This window comes from Martes martes (assembly GCF_963455335.1).
Source record: "Martes martes genome assembly, chromosome: 7".
Classification (NCBI taxonomy): Eukaryota; Metazoa; Chordata; class Mammalia; order Carnivora; family Mustelidae; genus Martes; species Martes martes.
In genome coordinates, this window is record NC_137894.1 from 141,458,223 (window position 1) to 141,480,491 (window position 22,269).

At 53.9% G+C, this 22,269-nt stretch overlaps 1 protein-coding gene across 5 annotated transcripts in view; it reads left to right on the forward strand.

Moving 5' to 3' along the window:
• Positions 1-15,106, forward strand: part of PPP2R5C (protein phosphatase 2 regulatory subunit B'gamma) — a 122,920-nt gene extending 107,814 nt beyond the window's left edge. For 2 of the 5 annotated variants that reach the window (XM_080809136.1, XM_080809138.1), the window contains 4 exons: positions 596-697; positions 2,324-2,396; positions 6,306-6,422; positions 12,205-14,853. In XM_080809136.1, coding sequence (XP_080665262.1) covers positions 596-697; positions 2,324-2,396; positions 6,306-6,422; positions 12,205-12,336 — 424 coding nt within the window. In that variant the 3' untranslated portion in view covers positions 12,337-14,853. Of the gene's footprint in view, positions 1-595; positions 698-2,323; positions 2,772-6,305; positions 6,423-12,204 lie in introns of those variants that run through there. The other 3 variants (XM_080809137.1, XM_080809139.1, XM_080809140.1) reach the window with 2 other exon arrangements.
• Positions 15,107-22,269: the final 7,163 nt, after the last annotated feature.

Below are 22,269 nucleotides of genomic sequence, written 5' to 3' on the forward strand. Positions count from 1 at the left end.
GGCTTCCTGGGCTCCGCGGCGCGGCCCTGCTGCCCGTCGCTGCCTGGGTGGCCGTCCGCTGAGGGCGGGTGGGACTGGCGTCCCCTCCAGCCTCCACTGGGTCACGGAGCAGCTGTGCCTCCTCGCTCTCCTGGACGTTAGAGCCAGGAAGCTGAGCTTCGTGAAGCATTCCCTGGTCATTTTATTTTGTGTCTTCCAAAGCCACGTTTTGGTTTATTAAAAAGTTTTCTACCCTTAATTAAGAAGATGAAAAGGGAATTGGCATTTATAGGAAGTAAAATGTTTCCGTTATTGTCCCCTGCATGTTGCTGTTTGTCTGGATTCTGTTTCTTCAAGTGTCAGTGTTTTTTATTCCGTTTCCACGGAAGGTGGCTGCTGTCAGCCAGGACAGAAAGCGAGGGGCCCGGGGCCGGTCCGGAGCGCTCCGCGGGCTGCTTGGAAGAGCGACGGGGCTTTGGTCGGAGAGCCCAGGGGCGCGTGACAGGGCCGCGGCAGCAGCTGGAGGGTCAGGGGCAAAGGGCTGTGGCCGAGGAGGGTAGGGAGGTGGGTAGAAAATCGGAGGGTTCAGAGCCTGAACACCAGGGTCTGCGTGCAGGACAATACACGGCTTGATCTACAACGCGCTGAAACTCTTCATGGAGATGAACCAGAAACTGTTCGACGACTGTACCCAGCAGTTCAAAGCAGAGAAACTGAAGTAAGTTGCTCCTTTCAAATACTCTTTCGAGGGTTTTCTCTTCCTCGGGCCTGAATAAACCTCTCGGGTGGGTGGGTCCTAAAACGCGCCTCGCTTTAAAGCAAAATCAGTCCGTCACCCTCGGAACACAAATGCACACGCTTGTTACGTTCACTTGTTTGCGGAGAACATCTCTGTGCTCCCCGTCATGCCACCAGTTTCATCACTTCTGAAAAACGTGTGTGCGTGCGGCCCGGGCTTTAGCTCTGCCGAGGAGCACGGAGAGGCTGGGGGCGTAGGAGCTTTTCAGGTCTATAAGGCAGAGATTTGAGTTCTTTCCCCTGAGGTCTGCGTGACAGAGCAAGCATGTTCAACCCGACGCGGTTTTACGGGCCCTTGTCTGAAGCCTGGCCGGCGTCCTTCCCGAAACCCGCGCCCCGCTCTCGCTCAGAGGAGGACGTCACCGTCGGGTCTGGGCTCTGGGCAGGTTTTCTTGTTTGCTTGTCCCTTGAAGCTGGCTCAGGCAGATACACTTTGCACGAGTATCATTCAGGCCGCGGGATACCCGTAACCCGCGGTCCCGCGCGCGCACCTCACAGACGGCGCGTCCATGCTGTCCCGTCCGTCAGGCCCCGTCGCAGGTTCTGACGCACAGCAGTGATACGACAAAAACGTGGTGTGGGAAGGAAAGACAGGGACACACACATGAGGGGGACCCACTGTGCGAGGCGTGGTCTGCAGGGCCGGGAGGGAGGCAGGGGCACGTGCACATAGAGCCTCCCGGGCCTCCAGCTTTGTGGCCCGGGCTCCCTGGGAGCCGAGCACAGGGTTCACCTGTGCCTTCCGCCTTTCACACGGTGAGTCTGTCCGCTTTCTGAAAAGGATCTCTTTTTTTTAACGATTTTATTTATTTATTTGATAGAGATCACAAGTAGTCAGGCAGAGAGAGAGGAGGAAGCAGGTTCCCCTCTGAGCAGAGAGCCCGATGCGGGGCTCGATCCCAGGACTCTTGAGACCATGACCTGAGCCGAAGGCAGAGGCTTTAACCCACTGAGCCACCCAGGCGCCCCTCTGAAAAGGATCTTAAAGATCACGCAGCACATTCTCCAGGTTAAAAAGAAGAACAAGAAGAAATGTTGGGTCGAGGTGAAGGGATTTACTGAAGGTTATGGGCCTCTGGTGGTGGGAGCGGATGAGAACCGGGTCCAAAGACGGTTCCTTTTTAAAGCCGTCCTTGTCGGGACGTCAGCCCTTAGCCTCGGTTCCTGTACGCCGTGGAATGGTCTCACTTTCCACAGCCCCATAAGCTTGTCTTCAGAGTCCTCTAGGTTCCCCCGAGGAAGCAGCGAGAGCAGGACGGTGCAGGCCTGAGGGGCTCGTACGCATGTCCTGGGGGCCTGCGGTCTCCAGCATGTTCTCCTTGCGGCCTGCTCACTCGCTCGGTCTCTGCCTCTGAGTCTGGCTTGTTTTCCGCATCGCGTGTGCCGCATCCCGTCCCTCGGGGATCCCCACAGTGAAGCTCGAGGAGTAAGACTAGCGGTGACAGAGGAGAGTAGGTGCTGCTGCTGGCCATGTCAGCATCCCCTTTCGCCTTCGCTTGCACGTGATCCCTGTCTCTAACACCAATGACATTTTGCTGTTTTTCAGAGAGAAGCTAAAAATGAAGGAACGAGAAGAAGCGTGGGTTAAAATAGAAAATCTAGCCAAAGCAAACCCCCAGGTACTAAAAAGAGTAACGTGAAAACCTCTGGGGTGTTACTGAATGTTTTTATGAGCTGGGAACGTGGCTTCCTGGCGCGAGGGGCGGGGGGCGGTCTCACTAACCTTGTATGTGGGAATGTCTGCAATAAAAGTGCTTCTCGACTTCTGTACAAGTAACTGATTTTTGCCCCACAAAGTTTTTACCACAGAATTGACTTTTTTCCCTCCGCTTTTTCATTAAGATCTAAATCTCACCAATATACTGTGGTAAAAAGGAAACCAGGGTACAGCCTCTGTTTGGGGGCCAAGATTGCAATTTGCTTTCTCCCCACAAATGTCATAGACGCTGTCACTCAAGTGGTATGTCCTTTCTTTTTAATATCAAAATCATTTGAAAAAAAAAGAAGTTAGATTTGAAATAGATGAAGTATGAAGTTGGGTGGCCTTTTTCCTAAAACCAGGTTCCTGGAGGCTGAGCCTTTAATTGTTGAAAATTGCCTCACTTCTGTCACGTCGGCCACTGACCCTTCCTCCCGACCTAGCTAGGAGCCTCCAGTGCGCTCTGGCAGGCAGGTGCACGCAGTGTGTCCCGTGGAGCTGCCAGCAGGTGCGGCGGCGCCCTGCAGAGCGCCCACTGTGGGGCCAGTGTGCGGGCTTCTGAGCTGTGTGGTCTTGGGTGTCCCGTCCACTGGTCCCGATGGACCACAGTGCTGTCCGGCAGGTGCTCTTTCTGGTTCGGGGCCGGTCTGAAAATCACGGGGGCGCTTCCCTGCCGCAGGCACGGTCCCCAGGCTGTCCTCCTCCTCCCAGAAAAGACGAGACGGTACTTTAGGAGAACCGCTCAGCTCCCTTTAGAATCCTAAAGGGTTCGTGCGGCTGGGCTGGATTCCAAGCAGTCCACTTTTCCTGGGTGAGAGGGGTGCACAGATCGTTCGCTAAGTCCGTGCTGCCGGTTTTTCAGTCTGACATCGCCTGAGAAGCGATGCATGAACAGAGGTGTATTAAACGTATGTGTTTGATCTGTGTGACGTATCGCTCGTACTTGCCTCAAGAAAACCACGTTCAGGAGACTTAAGCCTTCGGAAACTGGAATGACTTTCTTAAGTGACGTCCCGGTCCCCACGTAGAACCACCCGGCAGTGTCCCCTTTCCAGCCTCTGTTCTGTGCTCTTCACGGAGACGCTGTTGTGAGGTGACCGTGAACCTGTACGTGCCCCGTGCAGGCAGACAGCCCCGGGCATCTGCTGTAAGGAACAGAGTGTGTGGTTAAAATACTGACATTTGTTTTTAAGACACAGGAAAAGCGGGAATCTGGGGCAGGTGGAGGCGGGCGGCCCTGCCTGACAGCCGCGTGCAGGGGGCCGGCTGGGACCCCGCCCCCCGCACCTGCCACCTCAACACCCTGAGACGCGTGAACCACGCACAAGTCAGAGCGCGCTTCTGTCTGTCTTACCGAGAATATAGAAATGATCTCATGGAAACCCGCACGAAGCCTTCCTGCCACAAGTGGGAAGAGCTGGTGGGTTGTGTGACCGGCGTGGCCTGGTTTTCACTGCTGTACGGTAACAGGTGTCCCTTCTGAAATAGACACTGTTCTCATCTCCCTTTTTCTGAGCTGCTCCTGAGTTTCTCTTACACGACGTTTTTACTCCTCTGGGCTGCTCTCTGTGCCGCCCTGGGCAGGGCCCCCGCCTGCGCTCACCAGGCGCCGTGGTGACCGTGACGTTCAGGGCGCCGGGCTGATCGTCTCCTTGTTGAACCCGTGTGAGTCACCCCCGTGAGTCCCCTCTGCACGCGCACTCCCCAGTGCCATGTCCCCCAAGGAAAATACTTCCTGGGCTAGTGATGTCTCAGAGCTGGAAGCAAGGCCTCGGGGCTTGGTCTTCTCTTGAGAGAGGGAATCTTTTCCAAACTCCAGTCACTGTTTGCTCTTTGTCACGACGACCGCAGGAAGCAGAGAGTTGTGTGGACTACAGCGTGTTTCTTGTTTCCGTCACGAGAACAGTGGGGTCTTCGAGCCTGGCTCCCCATCTCAGGTCTGCTTTCTTGAGGTAGGAGTTCATTGCTTCTTCTGCAAGTCTGCCCCCTGAGCGGTGTCTGGAAGTGTCCCCGAGGCTCCCCTGCTCAGATCGGACGTGCGCCATCCGTCCTGCGAGGCTTGGGGAGTCGGCGGAGCCTCCCGAATTTTCGGTCACATTTGTCGTGGCCGTGGTGGCGGTTCTGCTGGAGTTGTTGAATACCACGCGTGGTTAAATTTGTTCGAGTCATGGACTACTGAGGCTTTCTCCCGTGAATGTGTTTTCCTAGCCCACCCAAGAGGCCGGGGAGCAGCTTAGTGCTCACTTCTCTCTGACTTTGGTCGGAATCGTGTGACGTGAAGACAGGTGCTTCTGTGAACCTCGGGTGCCGCCTCAGGCCCGGGGCGCGGGGCGCGGGGCCCGGCTGGCCGCTTTCTCTTGAGAGGTGGGCATCTCTGGGCGACGTGTGTGTTCTTGACCCTGCTGTGGACTCCAGCCTCGACAGATGGTTTTATCCCTAGTAAGAATCCTCTCCTGCCAGGGCCTGCTCTGAGGCCCTCCCTTGGCTGGGACCATTTTGTAACATTCTCGTTCTTTCTTCTTTTCGCCCTGAGCCCCATCGAGGACTGGGAGCTGCGTGCCGCTCCCAGCACGGGCACGATGAGTCCTGGGCTTAGTTGTGCTTCTGGGGGCCCCTGGGGGCACGGCACCGAGGAGACAGCCGCTTCCCTCGGCGGATGGGCACCAGCTGGGTGTCCTGAATGATGGAACCTTCCCGAGATACAAAGATGAGAACAGGACACCGCTCCGAGGAGCTTAGGGATCCACGAGGGGAGCCAGATGGAGGCAGAGAGAATGCATTCATATGGCCAGATCGTAACACACGAGGACGTGCTGGAGCGGAAGGCGGGCAGGAGGTCTGCTTCCTGCCTCCACCTGGGACACAGAAAGTCACACTGTGGTGGCCACAGTCACGGTGTCCCCAGCAGGAGCGCTGAACCCCTTGCAGGGGAAGTCTCAGCCACCCAGTCTGAATCCAGGGGAGGTCCTCAAGGCAGAGAGGGCAGAGGACGGAAGCCGGGTCGTTGAGCACAGGTGGACTGTTCGCGAAGGAGGAGGGGGGCTGGGTGTGGTCTGTGCTTGGGAGCAGCTGGAGAGGGGACAAATCTGGGTGTTTAGCCCCGAGAACAGGTGCAGGTCTTAGAGTCCTGAAGAGCAAAGTGGCCTGGTCAGACTCGGATGTCGAAAAGTCCTTCCTGGCAGCAACACGTCTGGTGCCTTAGAAGGGGCGGCACCCAGGCGCTCTCGCGTGTGTGGATGGGAGTGGCAGGTGCCTGGGCGCCCAGTGGCGTGGGGAGGAGGAAGCCGGCCGAGCCAAGGCTCCACGGCCACGGGCTTGCAGTGCATAGCCCAGCTGCTGGGCAGAACCTAGTTGCAGAGTTTGGCTAGAGGGCTGAGACACGACCGGGCGTGTGGACGTGTGGACGAAGGGGCGGATGGATAACAGCTCCAGGGAGTCAGAGCCCAGGGCAGGAGAGTGAGGTCGGCAGGTGCGCGCAGCCTGGGTGGGGAGGGGAGGCTGTGGGCACGAAGAGCAGGCCAGGGGAGTGCATGCACCCAGGCGACCAGCGAGGCTGCCCGGCGGGCGCCACCCCACCGTCCCTCGGGCCCCAGGGACCAGGGGAGCCTTGGAAGGGAGGCTATAGGCAACGTCCAGGTCCCACCCGGTACCACTGGGCCCGGAAGAATAGACGCTGGTTTCCGAGGCCCCACGGGCACAGGCTGGGCCACCCACAGGCTGCAGGAGAGGGCCCTGGGGGGGCGCCAGAGGGAAGACTTGCCCCCGCAGGACGCGAGCCTTGCAGGCCAGGACCCGCGCCCAGAGAGTGACTGCGCGCTTTGCATTGCAGTACGCAGTGTATAGTCAAGCGAGCGCCGTGACCGTTCCGGTTGCGATGGAGACAGACGGGCCTTTATTGGAAGATGTGCAGATGCTGAGAAAGGCCGCGAACGAAGAGGCTCGCCAGGTAACGCGCACGGAGCGAAGCCGGGGCGCCCGTGGCCGGCTTGCCCGAGCCCGAGCACCGGAGCCCGGCCGGGGGGACGCGCTCTCCGCCGCTGCCTTCTGGGCGGGCTCCCCCTCAGGACCAGACTAGAAATCGCTGAGTCTCGAGGCTGCGCCTGAGATGTGAGTCTTGTCTTCATTCCCACCGGTAACGGTCTCAGCTCCTGACCGTCCCTGGAGCGGGAAGCCAAAGGCTTCGCAGAGCGGGAAGTGGCCTCGTTCCACTGTCTCCCCGTTGAGCCTCCCGCTCACGCTCGGGCCCAGGGACGTCCCCGGTCGGCCGCCCGCGGCAGCCCTGGGGCCGAGCCCCGTCTCCCTCCCCAACAGCAGAATGGCACTGCCTGGCGGGAAGGGGCCGGAGCCGGGACCCCCGGAGCCAGGGGCCTTATCGGGGTGACTCCTGTGTTCAGGTGGTTTGTTCCCACGGTGGTGGGGGTACGTGTTCAGACCCCCACCCGTCCAGAGGCCGACCGCATCACCGAGCTGGGAACACGCATACGGTGGGGGCTTTAAAGAGGGCAGGTGTCCCGCCTGTGCGTGAGGAGCCTGTCCTGGCCGTGTTTCTCCGGGGGGCGGGGGCCTTCCTGACTCTGGAACCTTGAGAATCCCTGACGACACCCAGCGCTAAGATTCCCAAGGGCCCAAGGTCAGGGTGGCTGGAGTACTGATGCTCATGTCGTTCACAGCTCGCTTGAACAGAGGTTTTAACTCAGGCAAATTTCACTCCCCACTTGATCAGACGGGACGGGGCGTCAGCGAGAGCACAGGCCTGCCACTGCCCGGACCACGCTGTCCTGACTCGTGGCCGCGAGCCCCGTGGGGCTGCTGAGCCCTCACAGCGTGGCCGTCTGCACTGAGCTGCGCTGACAGCCCAGAGCACAGGAACCCCCAGGCTCGACAGGAAGAAGCGAATGCAAAAGCATCCCGTTCGTAATTTTTTACTCTTGCTTGTATGTTGAAATGACAGCATTTTGGATATATTGGGTTAAATTTTAAAACGCTGTTGAAAGTCATTTCACCTATTGCTTTTTACTTTTTTAACATGGCTACTAGGGAATTTGGAGTTCCATGCTTGGAACATGATTTGTTTTGTTTTGTTTTTTTCCCAACTGGACGACATTTGTCCAGAGTCGTTTTGCACAAGGCTGCCCAGAGAGGCGGCTGCAGTGACCACCACGTGCATGCCCCTTCCCAGCCAGCTCCCAGCCTTAGCAGAAGATCAAAACTTCAATACCAGAAATACGGTGGGGAAACTCCGTACCCGCCTAGTGGATGTCAGTGACTTATTTTGACTTAGTTCAGTTGGAGTCTGTAATTGTTAGCAGTGAACAGATACGATAAAAAAATCTCAAAAATCCCCATTTTTCTTTGTCCTCCCTATGGGGACATTCATTTTCCTGCTTCACTTTTTTTTAACTGGAAGAGGAATTTGAGGTCGTTTTTTAAATTGCCATTTTGATTTTGTGGCTTGAAGTGTACTAAAGACATGAGAGCTCGCCCAGTGCTTACAGACACAGATATCAAAGCAGCGCCCCTCGTACCGGGAGCCCTGCCCCAGAATCTGGGACAACATTAGAGGGTTTTTTTGTTGTGTTGTGTGTTTTGTTTTGTTTAAAGATTTTATTATTTATTTATTAAGATTGTATTTATTTATATATTATTAAGAGAGAGAGGGGGCATGAGCGGGGAGAAGGTCAGAGAGAGAAGCAGACTCCCCACGGAGCTGGGAGCCTGACGAGGGACCCTCGGATCATGACCTGAGCCGAAGGCAGACGCTTAATGACTGAGCCACCCAGGCACCCCACCACCTTAGTTTTTAAGTCATGTAGACCTTTTAGCAATGGACAGGAAACTGATGGTTTATAAGCCAGTTCTGACACATTAATTATTTGGGGTTTGGAAGTTTGGGGGGGGTTTAGTCCATCCTTTGGCCCACTGCAGGTCATAATTAATGCTAGGAAAAGAACAGCCTATGTCCAAAACGTAAAGAACACGTAAATTATGGTCTTATTTATGATTCCTCTGTGAGGAATCAAGTATTTGATCCAGAAGGCAAATCCAAATAGCATTCTCATCGTGAGTGGGAAACGGCCGTGGTTGATCCGTCCCGCGCCCTCAGCAGCGTGTATGCTTCCCCGTAACATGAAAGGATCGGTCTCGACTCATGCACCCACCTGGTTCTGACTGACACGAGGCAGACAGGTGGTTCCTGGAGAACTCCTGTAGCGTGTGTGTTCCCGTGACTCTTGCGAGGTGATGTAACTAACTTTTCTGCATAATTATTTCTTAGATCTCTACGATCATGCTCCTGAGTTGAAGACTCAGTGGCATTAAAACACCCATTCTCAGGGGTGCCTGGGTGGCTTGGTGGGTTAAGCCTCTGCCTTCGGCTCAGGTCATGATCTCAGGGTCCTGGGATCGAGCCCCGCATCGGGCTCTCTGCTCAGCAGGGAGCCTGCTTCCTCCTCTCTCTCTGCCTGCCTCTCTGCCTACTTGTGATCTCTCTTTCAAATAAATAAATAAAAATCTTTAAAAAACAAACAAACAAACAAACAAAACAGGAACGCCTGGGTGGCTCAGTTGGTTAAGCAGCTGCCTTCGGCTCAGGTCATGATCCCAGCGTCCTGGGATCGAGTCCCACATCGGGCTCCTTGCTTGGCAGGGAGCCTGCTTCTCCCTCTGCCTCTGCCTGTGCTCACTCATTCTCTCTCTCTCTCTGACAAATAAATAAATAAAATCTTTAAAAAAACAAACAAAACAAAACACCCATTCTCCCCAAATTAATGTGATCTCAATCAGAACCCTAACTTACTTCTTTTTTAATGACCTATGGATTCTAATATCCACATGGCAACACAAAGGACCCAGAATAGCCAAACAACTTTGAAAAAGAAAAGAACTGGGAGACTAATACTATCTGATTTTAGGACTTGTCATGGATTTTTGTGAGTCCGTTGAATCCCGCCCCATTTCAAGCCAACGAGGTGAAGATATTTCTAGTGCAGTCTCATAGGTATAATATTTGATATAATAGACTCTCCTGAATTTGAAAAATGTTGGAGTCCTGTATCCTGAAAATCTCAAAACATCGTTGTTAAAGCAAAGAGAAAAAAACCTCGATGCAGGAGAACTTTATGTGCATAATTTGGAGACCAAATCACATAAAAAGTTATAGCTAAAATTTAAAGTCTGAGTATTTTCAGGGCCCTTTAAATTTTATCTCTGGCTCATTTTATTTTCCCAAAATAATTCCACATTTCTTTAAAATGACTCGAATGTTGGCCAGGATGGGAAACATGGGAGAGGTAAATGGCAGAGGAGGGGAGGAAGTGGGATGCGGTTGGTTGGAATTCTGTGGAGAAATTAGGTATTGACCTGTCAGAACCACAATTTGCATTTTTATTTTGGGGGAGGGGGGTAGGGAGGAGCTTGTCTAACCCTCCGTGGAATGTCCAAAGAGAAGTAGTAAATTTCATGTGAATGACATTTATACCGGAGACGTTTAAAATGTTAACAATTCTCATTTTTAACAGTCGGTCGGGAGAAAAGCAGTGTCGAGCACGCAGATAAGGAAGGTGTAGAGAGACGGAAAGGTGGGAAGTGAAGGTACTCCTCGCTCCATACGTAGAGTGTGTTTAAGGCTTGTGTGCGTAGGACAAGGCTTGACAGATAATGCCGTGTACGCCAAGTATTTTCTCTTTTCTCCCTGTCAGTCCAGCTGCTGATGGTAAAGACAAATCTGGTCCCTTGAGACATTTGGGGGGTTCGCTGTGTCCTCAGCTGTGTAGTAAAAACGTGCACGATTATGTTCGCCCAGCCCTCGTGTCCTGCTCCCACTTCCTGCGTGGAAACTCAAGCCTCGTAGATCTGCCCACACGCGGCAGACGGAGGCCGTGCCTCACGCTCCACCTGCTTCGCGGGCATCGGCCCACGGCCCACACGCCCCCTCGCCCAGCCTGCCCCTTCGGGGTGACCGTGCGCACGCCCTGTCGTCCCTCCCCGCCTGCTGTCTCTCTGATCTTTCTCCTCTTGTCACGCCCTGCCTGACACCCCAGTCCGAGATGCCGGCGCAGGAAGCCGGGCGTGTCCGGCCCACTGTCCTTGCAGATGTCCCCAGGTCCTGTGTGTTCTCTGCATCTGCACTTCTGGTTCCAGTTCCACAGTTTCGACCGTGGCCTTTTTCCGCTAACGTGTTTCTTCTCTTCGGAATGCCTGTTTCCGCGGGGGTGAACTCTACCGAGTCTGTAGAAGTCTGGGTTTGGCTTGGCTTCGCTTGGCTTTGTTTTCAGGGTAGAATTGTTCCCTCTTGGGTTCCTTGTGGGCCAAAAGCAAACACGCCCGGCACTGTGCCCCTCACAGCCCCCCGACGGGGCTGCTTCTCCCGAAGCCGCCAGCACTAATCTCCAGGGGCAAAAAGCCAGACTCCCGCCTTTCCCATAAATGAGTGTGAATTTTCACATCATGTTTCTAGAAATATTCCCAGAACGTCACACAAGGCTCTTTCTAAACCTTGATGTCCCTGCCTTTTCCACAGATAAATCTGCAAAGAACCCTGAGAAATACTTAGCTCTGCAAAAACGTGAACTTTCCACGTTTGGCTTCTGTGGGTTCTGGAATTGTTTCTAAGAGCCAGGAGAAGTGTCCTTCACACGGAGGTTAGATATCCCCAGACTCTGAGAGGTGGCTGTGGTTTTGTCCCTTTGGTTGTCAGACGATTGACTTGAAATGAGTTTTCTCTGATAAGGCTTTTGTTCACTACCATGGAAGTCAGTATGTTCTCTCTAAAGTCTGTCTTCTTGTCGATGGAGACGCCAAGCAGAAGCGCTTGCTTCTGGCTGAAGTGTAGAGCTAATTGGCAGTTCTCTGGTGCCCACGCTGTGTTCAGATGATTTCCATGGCTTGTCTTGTTTCAGAAAGACTGGTACAGATGCCCTGGCCCTGCCCCGAAACCAACTGACTTGTTCACCTGTTACTTACGGGAACGGGTGCCTTTGGTATAAACACCCTGTATCAGCAACCCCCACCCCGCTTCCGTAGCGGACACAGTGCTCTAAATCCTTGTGCAAAACTAGGATTCTTTTTTTTTTTTTAAGTAAAACCACAATGTCCTAAATTTCAGGAAGACAATGTTGTAGAGGAGGGAATCTTTTATTTCTTATTCTTAATACTAGGAAATTTTATGTGCATAATTAAGTACCGTTTTTTTGAAGTTCTAGCGGATTTGTTCCCCGAAGTGACCCACATAATGCCTCTTACTCTAAGGACCCTTTTTTTCAAATTGAATAGACGTTTTGGACCTTTTCTTTAAATCCAGTTTCAATGTGGTTTTCATTCAATCTTTTTATTTCCCTCCAGAGGAAATTTCCACTTTCCGAACGGCTTCTGTAATGGCCACGGCCACAAAGATGCCTTCAGTAGCATTCGCTGCAATGGGGTTTTGCTATTGAGGACATTTCCTAGAACCGGTGTACTTGCAAAAAACAGAGGTACCGAGTACTGGGTACGGAACTACACTTTTCTAGGAACCCAGACTGCCAGTGTTTTGTGCACACCGCCCTTCCCACTAGCCGCTCGGTCACTGCTGGTGGCCGCGCCCGATTTGGGGCGCTTGTTCCTCTGTCGGCCTTAGAATGTGGGCGCTGGGCACCCGGCTCACGGCTGCCCTTTGACTTAGTACGCAGACATGAGCTCCGTCCTCCCGACGGCTTCACTCGTAGCCAACACCGCTGCCTTTGTAATTCCAGGCACAGAAAGATCTGAAGAAGGACCGGCCTGTCGTGCGCCGCAAGTCCGAGCTGCCTCAGGACCGCCACACCAAGAACGCCTTGGAGGCTCACTGCAGAGCTGACGAGCTCGTCTCCCAGGACGGGCGCTAGCCCCCCGGAGGACCGCTGCGGCCTGGGGGTGCCTGTTCTTTCCCGGATTCTGTAGAAAGTACATCCTTTTTGTGCCATACAAATCAGTTACACTCAGAGTCAGAGCTTTCTTCGACCCCGTTCTGTAGGCAATAATGCACTTCTGCCTCAGCTCGAGATTAGGAGTTCAAACAATGGTGGCTTCTCGGACGGGTCGGCAGAGCCGAGGGCTGCCGGCCGCGTCCCCGGCGAGTGGGCCCGGCCCCGGTGCAGCCCCCGTAAGACTGTTTCCCAAAATCAGAGCTAAGGAGAGCACCCTGGTCATCCTCTTCACGTTCTACCCAACCGGAATTCGTGATCATTTATACAAGTGGTTCTATGGTAATATCACTGTTCTGCAAATCAAAGGAACACTTTAAAAAAGTATTACCTATTTCTGAAGACTTTACAGACCTTTTCCGTTGTTTCTCCGTGATTGTTACGCCAGTAGCTTCTCTCTCTCTCTCTCTCTCTCTTTCTTTCTCTCCTCCTCTCTTTCTTTTTCTTCCTTTCTTTTTATCTCACTGAGATGGTTATTTGCTGTCCTCATTCTAACATGACTTACTGAGAAAAGTGACATGACAATCCTCGGCCGCCGTGTTTTCAGATGGTGTCTCTTTCCTTTGATGGGTGACATCTGTGCACTGTCACTTCTTTTGTGTACCGCTAAAGCCATATTTCCAAGCCTGGGGCCCAGCACCAGGGACCCCAGGAGTTAAGCTCACAGGAGAAACTTACCTTAAAAGAGAGCTTTCTCTGCCTACCTTTGACTGGAATTGGAATTTTCAAATGATGTGTCCCCTTTTTTTGTTTGTTTGTTTGCAGACTTTTATTTTCTCTAAACATTGTGGCCCTTTCACAAGGCTCTAGAATTAATAGTTATCATCTCTGAGAATCCATTTTCTACATTTTATAGAAGGTCAGAACGAGATCATCTTGAGTCGGGCCAGATCTTGGCCCATCACGAGCCGCAGCCTGCCTCTGGGCGGAAAGTAACAAGAGTGCCCCGGTCCATGCAGGGCACTGCCCTGGTGTCCCCTGGCTGCCGGGACATGGTCCCCAGGCGCCAGCGGGTGGCGGCAGCGGCGGCGGCGTGAGGGCTTACTGTGACCCTGTCCGGGTGAACAGAGCACACGTTATAAACGCCTCATGAGGGAAATACAGCGTCTCAGTCCCCACTGGTCTTCAAGTGCTGCTATTAAATTTCACGGACTTCCTTGCATGTGTCGAGCTTTTCGTTCGGAATGGAATAGCACGAGGAGAAAAACCTCTACCCTAGTGCGTCGTCTGCTCTGTATCTCTCTCAGGGTGGCCCGTGTTTTGACTTATTTATCCCGCTTGAGAGCCGTTGGAGACGCGTCCTGCTGTTCTGAACAAATGACTCTAGTTTCTCTTGTCTCTGGCATGAGACGAGATTAAGTTCATGTTAAATGTCTTGATGCATAAAAAGATAAAACATGGCTTCTTTTATTTTGATCGAGGTCTCGGGTGTCCACGGAAACGTTGTGGAAAGCAGACACGGTCCCCCGGCTGTGGTGCCTGCCGCCCCCGGTGTCACTTACGTCCACACACGATGTTGATTTCCTTGTGTCCCTGGAGGAAGGTCATGGGGGGTGGGGGTGGGGGGTCCGGGCTAGGAGCCAAGTCAAGTACTAACTAAAAAGATTGCCCCAGCTAAAGTGGGAAAGGCCACTTTTCGAGAAGAAACACTTCCTGAAAAACTTGACAAGTAATCTATCCATTTTACCATTATGAAATCTATAATTTAAAAAAAGTTTAGATGCCTTTTCCTTTTGAAGGAGAAAGGGTGCTTTTTATTGTATAAAGCAGCGTCTTCTGTATTTTGATATACCATTGTTTGAACTTCCGTCTTTAGCTGATAGATTCTCAAATATCCTTGATTTTGGATGTTCAGTATGTGTGTGAGAGAGGGTTCTAGGAAGACTCTCTTCTGCCCTAGGTAAAAAGCAAAATATCCACGATTTGGGTGACTGTATAAAGCTCAGCCTGTAAGAACACCTTTTTGTCTAGGTTTTATTTCTGCTCTTTATTGAAGACAAACATTCACCAAAAAGGGGGGGGGGGGAGTTTTGAGAGAGACTAATTTTCTTTGACAAGACTATTATTTAATATTTTGGCCTATTAAAGTTTTCCTAGTTAGTACTCAGATTCCCTGTGCTAATTGTTCAACTTATATATTATGATATAGATACACTGTTTATTCTGTACCAAACTGATTTCAAAAAGTACTACATTGAAAATAAACCGGTGACTGTTTTTCTTCATAAAGTTCTGCGTTCGGCATCTTCACTCTTTCCAGAATGTATCTGTACATCAGAAATGTCACTATTCCGAGTGTCTTTTTAGTGTGGCTTTAGTACGGCTTCCTTTTAATATTGTACATACATTGTATCTTTGTTTTATGGTAACAAGTAATAAAAATGTAGACTTCATATTTTGTACAAAATGTCCTATGTACAGAATAAAAAAAGTTCATAGAAACAACAAAAATAGGCAAGTGGCACAATTATTTTTCTTTAGAGGATATCTGTAACTTTACGCTTTAGTGAAATGTTAAGTACCTACATATTTTTTAACATTTTGTAATTCAAGACTTTTTGTTCTGACATTGTTTATGAAGAGAAAACTTCATACACGTGCCATTTAATATGCTCTTTTATCCAATTTAAAAAAAAAAAAAACCTCTAAAAATGGTGTATTATATGGACTAAATAAAGAACATGTGAATTTTATTGCTCATCATGAAACTAAATTTAGCCGTGGTGTCAGGCCAGCCGGGCCTGGCGGGTTAGCAGGCCTCCCTTCGGGCAAGAGGGCAGCCTCGCTGCGGCCGCCGACCGGGAGAGGAGGAGCAGAGGCCCCAGCCCAGCTTCCCCGGCTCGCTCCGTGAGTTCGTGGCTCACCTCCCTCGGGGGAAAAAAGTAGAGGTGCCTTTCTCCGCCCCCACTCATCTTTGAGGAGGCAAACGTGAGTCAGAGCACAATTTATAGAAATGGAATTATCTGAGCCCGAATCACGATGCTTAAAATGATCCTTGAAAAGAAATCGGTGTCTTGCAGACAGAGTAGAGCCACAGGGAATCCGAATCCAGGGTCTCAGCTCACCCACCCCCTTCCTGGTGGGGACCCTCCGTCTCGCTGAGGCTGTGAGCGAAAAGTCAACAAAGGAGGCCAAGACTCGAGGTGTCTCCTTGAGCCATTGCCACAAGCCACCCATGTCCTTGGCCACCACGCTGGGTCGACATTCCAGCAGGCAGGGGGTGACCTGTGCCCCTCCGTCCCCGTCTCCGTCACATGGTCTCCCGAGGCCCTTCTCCGGGGTGGGGGGAGCACGGGACACGCGGCCCTGGAGCGGGGGCGTGGGGCAGGGCCGAGCCCGCGGTCAGCCGCGGGGCAGTTCGGGGAGCCGCGCGTGCCCCGCCTCATGCAGGACACCCTGAATGTGGCGCCGCTAGGCGCGGGCCGTGACCTCGGACCAGGCGTCGTCCCTTGCCCCCCATCCTGGAGTCGGGGAAGCGCCGTGTCTGGTAGCACCCGTGGGTCAGGGCCCCGGGAGGTGGACGCACGCCCCGGGCCCAGGGTCGCAGGCTGCTGCGTCAGGCCGGCCGTGGACCCGCTCTGTGCCTCCTTCGCGAGCGGCGCCTGCCGCCGGGGCCGCCGGGGACGGGGCAGGCCCACTCGGCCCTCACGCCCGCCCGAGCCTCTGCCGCGGGTCCCCTCCTTGGCCGGTGAGGGCGGGCGCGCCGAGGGCAAGTCACCCGCCCGAGGTCCCGGAAGCGCCGCGTGGCGCCAGGTTTCAGCCCACGCAGCGCGGCCGCGGAGTCCCCCCCCCCCCGCGTCACACCGGAGGGACACCCGGTCCCCGCGGAGCCGGGCGCGGGGGCGGGGCCGCGAACACGCGCGGGGGGCGGGGGGGCTTCTGGCCGCGCGCCCCGCTTCCGGGACCCGAGGAACCCGCAAACCAGCCCGGCCCGCGGCCCGCCCTCGCGCTGCCGAAGCTGCCTCCCTCCGCTCAGGGCTCGTCGTGGTGTCCCGGGTCAGGGAACCCACGCGTTCCGCGGCCCCTGGACACCGCCCGCCCGCGAGCTCCGGCCTCGGCGGCCGCCCCGGGCCACGCTGGGAGCCCGAGACGCGTCGGAACCTCCGCGGCCCCTCGTCCGTGCTCGTGCTCTGACGTCAGAGCTCCCTTCGGGGAAGAGGGGGCTCCGCGACCCACGGGTCTGGAGTCCACCAAGACCGACTTTCAGAGAAGGGGGTGGGGGGAGTAAGTCGCACGGCACTTCGCGGGAGGGGAGGAAGGAATCTCTAATTCATCTTTTCTTAAAGACTGTATGCATTTGAGAGAGAGGACGAGCAGTGAGGATGGACGGAGGGGGAGCGAAAGAGAAGCAGACTCCCCACTGGGCAGGGAACCCCATGGGGCACTCGGTCCCAGGATCCGGAGATCATGACCTGAGCCACCCAGGTGCCCCCCGAATTGATCTTCCTTCTGATCGTACCCAGTTGGGGGAAACACGGCCTGGTTTCCTCCTGTGGTCGTGAGAAACAGCTCGGTAAATTTCAGCTGGAGCTGAACTCAGCTTCGTGGTTTCTTTTATAGGACGACACACAACCGATTACCAGTCCGTCACAAGAATTTTCTGACCCTTCTTTTTTTTTTTTCCCAGTTTTCCTGAGTTGCACTTGGCACTCAGCTCGGTGTCAGTCCCAGGGGCAGCGTACTCACGCACAGTCTTGGGAAATGACCACAGTAAGTCTAGTTAACCTCCACCTCCTGGCTTAGTGGCCCCAAAGAAAGCCACCCAGGTTCCTGGAGTGAGAACAGCCAGTGAGAGACACTCGGGGGAACACCCCATTGTCTGGGGGAGGAACAGCGAGCAGGGCGCCCACAGAGCTTCGAGGAACCCCTGGAATCAGGCACGTTCAGGAAATCCCTTTTATGCAGCGGGTCTGGTCCTGGAGGCGTCTCACGGAGGTGCCCGATCTCTCCCTGTCTCTCCCACATGTGCTCACATCCGCTCACACCGGCACCACGCACAGAGTTGGACTGTGGGTCCCTGGGGGTGCTGGGGGGCCTGGGCACTTAAAGCATCACGCGGAGGGGTCGGCCCTAAGGTTCCCTGTCCACCTCGCTCAGGTGCAGCCACCTCATCAGCGCCTTCGTTACTGTCTCCAAAATGCATGTTGGAGAACTCGGCCTCCCGTGGAATGTGGATGTAAGGGCACCTGGTAACCAGCGATGGCCCCTTTCCTCTGGGGTTTTCTCTTGGAACCCCTCGTGCCGCTAACGCACGGCAGAGGAGCGTACCTTCCCCACACACCGAAGGAGAGGGGTTTCGACCTTATGAAAAGCGGCTCCTCGGTCATGAAGTCAGCCCAGGGTGAGCGCGCCACCCGAGGCTCGGCCACCAGAGCAGGGATGCCTTCCTGAGCAAGGCTGGGGCCTCTCGCGAGCCAGAACGCCAGGCACAAAATCCAGGCCGACTCCCAAGGCCTCATTCACTGGCTGCTCTCGAGCTGAAAAGCAAATGGCATCTCTAAGAAGTCCTACCCTTCCATAGGGCGCCTGGGTGGCTCAGTGGGTTAAAGCCTCTGCCTTCGGCTCAGGTCATGATCTCAGGGTCCTGGGAGGGAGCCCCACATCAGGCTCTCTGCTCAGTGGGGAGCCTGCTTCCCCCTCTCTTCCCTCTGCCTGCTTCTCTGCCTACTTGTGATCTCTGTCAAATACATAAGTAAAGTCTTTAAAAAAAAAAAAAAAAAGAAGTCCTACCGTTCCATGAATTGTTTTCTTTTGTTCGATGTCAAAACCCAGATGATTCTGTGGCGTAAGTTTGTGCTAGGAGAGCCAGAGCTTGCTTCTTCCTGAACCATGTCCTCACGAGTTTCAAAAAGACCAGGATAAAAAGCCTGCCACATGGAGTGACCCGGGAGTGAAGCCCCAGCGCGAGAGCAGGTCACGGTCAACCAGCAGGACAGACAGAGGAATGGGCTTACGAGAGCCTGCGGGTGACCTGGTGGCGCGGAGAGTGATGGCCGAAGGGCTGCTTTCACGTGTGGGGCGTCCCCAAGACCACCACGGGTGCAGTAACTCCCTGGAAGGACCCAGAAGGAAGCAAAACTGCTGTACCCTTGGTCACCCTTTATGACCGCCAGGGACACAGGTTAAGGTCAGCAAGAGGAAAGGCCGCCTTGGTTGGGCAGGGCCCACTTGCCCTCTCCCCAAGGTCACTCCTCCCGCCAGCAGCTCCACGTGCGTGGGGCCAACCAGGGAAAAGCCCAGGGAAGAGTCTGGGTGTCCGGGGTCTCAGGGGGACCAGTCACACGTGGCAAGGATTCCAGACGCTGGGCTGACAGTGCAGCCCACAACCACACCCCAGATCCTGATGTTACTGTGGACTGGCCGGCGTGGGCTTAAGGCCACAGGGAGACAAAAAGCCCCATCTGGCAGGACTTCCCCAGGGCTCGGGGCGGCCTGCCAGGAGCTGGGGCAACGGCCAAGCCTCTCCTGGAGCAAGGGGATCCCTTCATCACACCACAATCCTCGCAGACGGGGAGCTGCAAGTGCGGAGAGGTTCACTCACGGCCAAGGTCACGGCCGGCAAGGGCAAAGCCACATGCAACCACGGGCAGCCAGCCAGAGGAGGGGCCCGTTAACCCACTGAGAAGGTCGAGGATTCGGAGACAAGGCTAGCAACCTGCTGGTGGAAAAAGAACAGACCCTAAAACATATGGGCCACTCTCGGCAGCCCTGGGGGGAGCCACTCAGTACCTTGAAGTGGTTAAGTGGTGACTCATATTCAACGTCAAAGGGAAGTAAACGGGAACCATACCTCACGTTCAGGGGCGTTCACTGCTCCACTGGCCCCGGCTACCAGCAACGTCAGGGCCCAGGCAAAGTCTCTAGAAGGCAGGAATCTCAATCCCATTCATTCATTCATGGCATAATGGATACCACGGGCCCCCTCCCCAAATTAGAATGGAGTCAATTAACAGTCGCTGGCGTCGTCTCCTACTAGCATTTTTCTCCAGCCTGGACACTTGGCACGACTTCAGGTCCCAGCAGGCACAGCATCGGTGAGGAGACCCGGGGCCCCAGAGGCTCCAGCAGTGTAGAGCAGAGCCTGGACGGAACCCACATCTCCCAACCCCGGTGCCGACGTGGTCCCAAGGTGAGACCCGGTCTCCAGCTAAGTGACGCTGGGCCCGGTGTCAGATCTCCGCTGACCAGACTCGGGCCCCCATCACCAGTCTGCACACTAGTGCTGAGCACGACAGTGCCTCCACGTCCTCATCACGGCATGACAAACGGCCAACGGAGGCCCGTCCCTCGGAAAATGAATGGCGTTAAAGCCTTATCCTTTATCGAACGTACTTTCTGTCCTCTTCGGGTTCTAAACTCTACCTTCCCAAACTGGTAAACGTTAATAATAGTTTCTTTTATAATTCCATACTTGAAAACAGTTGGCGATACTGTGTCCCCCCATCCCCCCCTGAAAGTGTTAATAATACAACAATAGTGATTGGCCTCCTGACCTGTGAAATCCAGAATTCCAGAAACCTTAGTCTACCTCAAAGCCCTTGTTTTACAGAAAATGAAGTCAGCTCAGAGAAAAAAAAACCCTCACTAGGGAGTGCTACAACCCAGCTGGTTGGACATGGGTTTTTTGGGTTTTTTTTTTCCAAGATTTTATTTATTTGAGAGAGTGAGAGCATGAGCAGGGGGAGGGGCACAGGGAGAGGGAGCGAGAATCTTAAGCAGACTCCACACCGAGCATGGAGCCGGATACCGGGCTCGATCTCACGCCCCTGAGATCATGACCTGAGGTGAAATCAAGAGTTTGATGCTCAACCCACTGAGCCGCCCAGGAGCCCCGGGTGGGACGTGTTTAATCAGACCTCAGAGTCCTGGACTTAGGGGCAGTCCTTTCTGCATTCTTTCTAGGTTGTGGAATTTTTTTAAATGTCTCTAGGAATTGCATATTCAAAAGATTTATTTGAGATAGTGAGCCTCTTATGGGAACATTTTCACTTTACTAAGTAAAAATTCAGATATTTCCCAAATAGAAAAATTTTCCCATATCAAAACCCGAGTTTCTCAGAACACTTGGGAAAAGCCTTTGGAATCATTTTCAGTCTGTTGTACAGGATGGACCAGAAATGCTCAGTCATCCATAGCCACACATTTTCTGTCTTTAAAAAAAAAAAGAAAATGGGGGCACCTGGGTGGCTCAGTGGGTTAAGCCTCTGCCTTCGGCTCGATTTCAGGGTCCTGGGATCGAGCCCCGCATCAGGCTCTCCGCTCAGCAGGGAGCCTGCTTCCCCCCCACCCCCCCGTCTGCCTCTCTGTGTACTTGTGATCTCTCTGTCAAATAAATAAACAAAATCTTAAAAGAAAAAAAAGTGCCCATATTTTCCACCAGTTGACCTTATAAAACTTGAGTACAAAAAAAAAAAAAAAATCAAAATGAAACCCAGCCTCCCAGAGTGAAGATCTGACCTAAATGAGGACAAGAATTCCAATCAACAGATGTCTGGAGCTGTGGACACTGGGGCATCAGGGCGCCTGGGATGACCTTGACACCCATGGCACTCAGGATCAGGGCGGGCAGGACCAGCCCCGCCCTGCAGCTGTTTCCATCTGGTGGGGCACAGCCCCACCCACACCGCCACACCAGAAACGCAGCGTGGAGTCTTCCGTACACCAGGACACATCTCCCTACCCGCCCTGCCCCAGCTTTGCTCCCGCCCTTCCCTTAACAGCATGAGAGCCCGCTCTCTGGAGCATCTCAAAACAGTGATCACATCACCCTCTTGTTTAAACCCTTTGATGGCTTCCCATGGCACTCAAATGAAGCCTGATCTCCTTCCCAGAGGCTCCAGGGTCTCTCTGATCTGACTCCTGTCAACATCTGCAGCTGCCTCTGGCCCATGTCCCACATGTTCTGCCACTGGCCTCCCTTTCTCACCTCTTTCCCACCTCAGGGCCTTTGCACCAGCCATCATTGCCCACCCCATCCCCAGAGTAGCATGGCTGCCTTTTTTCTCTCCTGCATATGTAAACGTCAGTGTTTTCTCTTCAGAGAGGCCTCCTCTGACCACCCTGTCAAAATTGGGAACTCGTTTCCTTCTGAGCCCTGATACAAGCTGTAATTCGATTTGCTCCTTAGTTGAGTGCCTCTGCCAGTAGACAGGGACCTCGGCTGCTTTTTCATTGTGTTCCCAGTGCTCAGCTCCATCCCCACGCAACAGAGTCCTTTGCTCACTGGTTAGGTGGGTGAGGGTGCACGGGGCTAGGACACACACCAGGGACTGGCCATGTGCCTACAGCAGAAAGGGCTGTAGGGGAGAGGATACTTGCCCATTGCAACATTTGCGTGATGGTGCTGATAAGCAACACAGACATCCTTGCTTCTGTGTAACCATAACAGCCCAACAAATCAAGCTCAGCTGTGAGTATCACGACATGGGCTCCCCCCATGAGAGTGAGGGATGTTCCAAGCAAAGGGACACACACAGAGATCCATGGATGGGGGAGGCATGAAGTTTTGCTGGAGCTAGGCTGTCACCAGAGTGGCCATGAAATGAGGCTGCAGCCTTCTCTAGGGCTGGGTTACTGAAGCCCACCAATTCTCTTAAGGGATTTGGACTTCAGCCTAGAGGCAGGGAGAAGGTATGAAAGAATTCTGCACAGGGGGTCAATAAGATTAGAGGTGGCAGCTGACACTTAAGTCCCTCAAGTGGAATGTGAGCTGAGGATGGGGGTCACAGGCAAGGGAACGAGGGTGGCTGAGAGGCACGGAACCCCCATGGGTATGACGTCCCCTCTGCTGCTTGGACTGGGGTGTCCAGGCTGGGACTGAGCATTGCCAAGACCAAGTGAGGCAAAAAAAGAGAA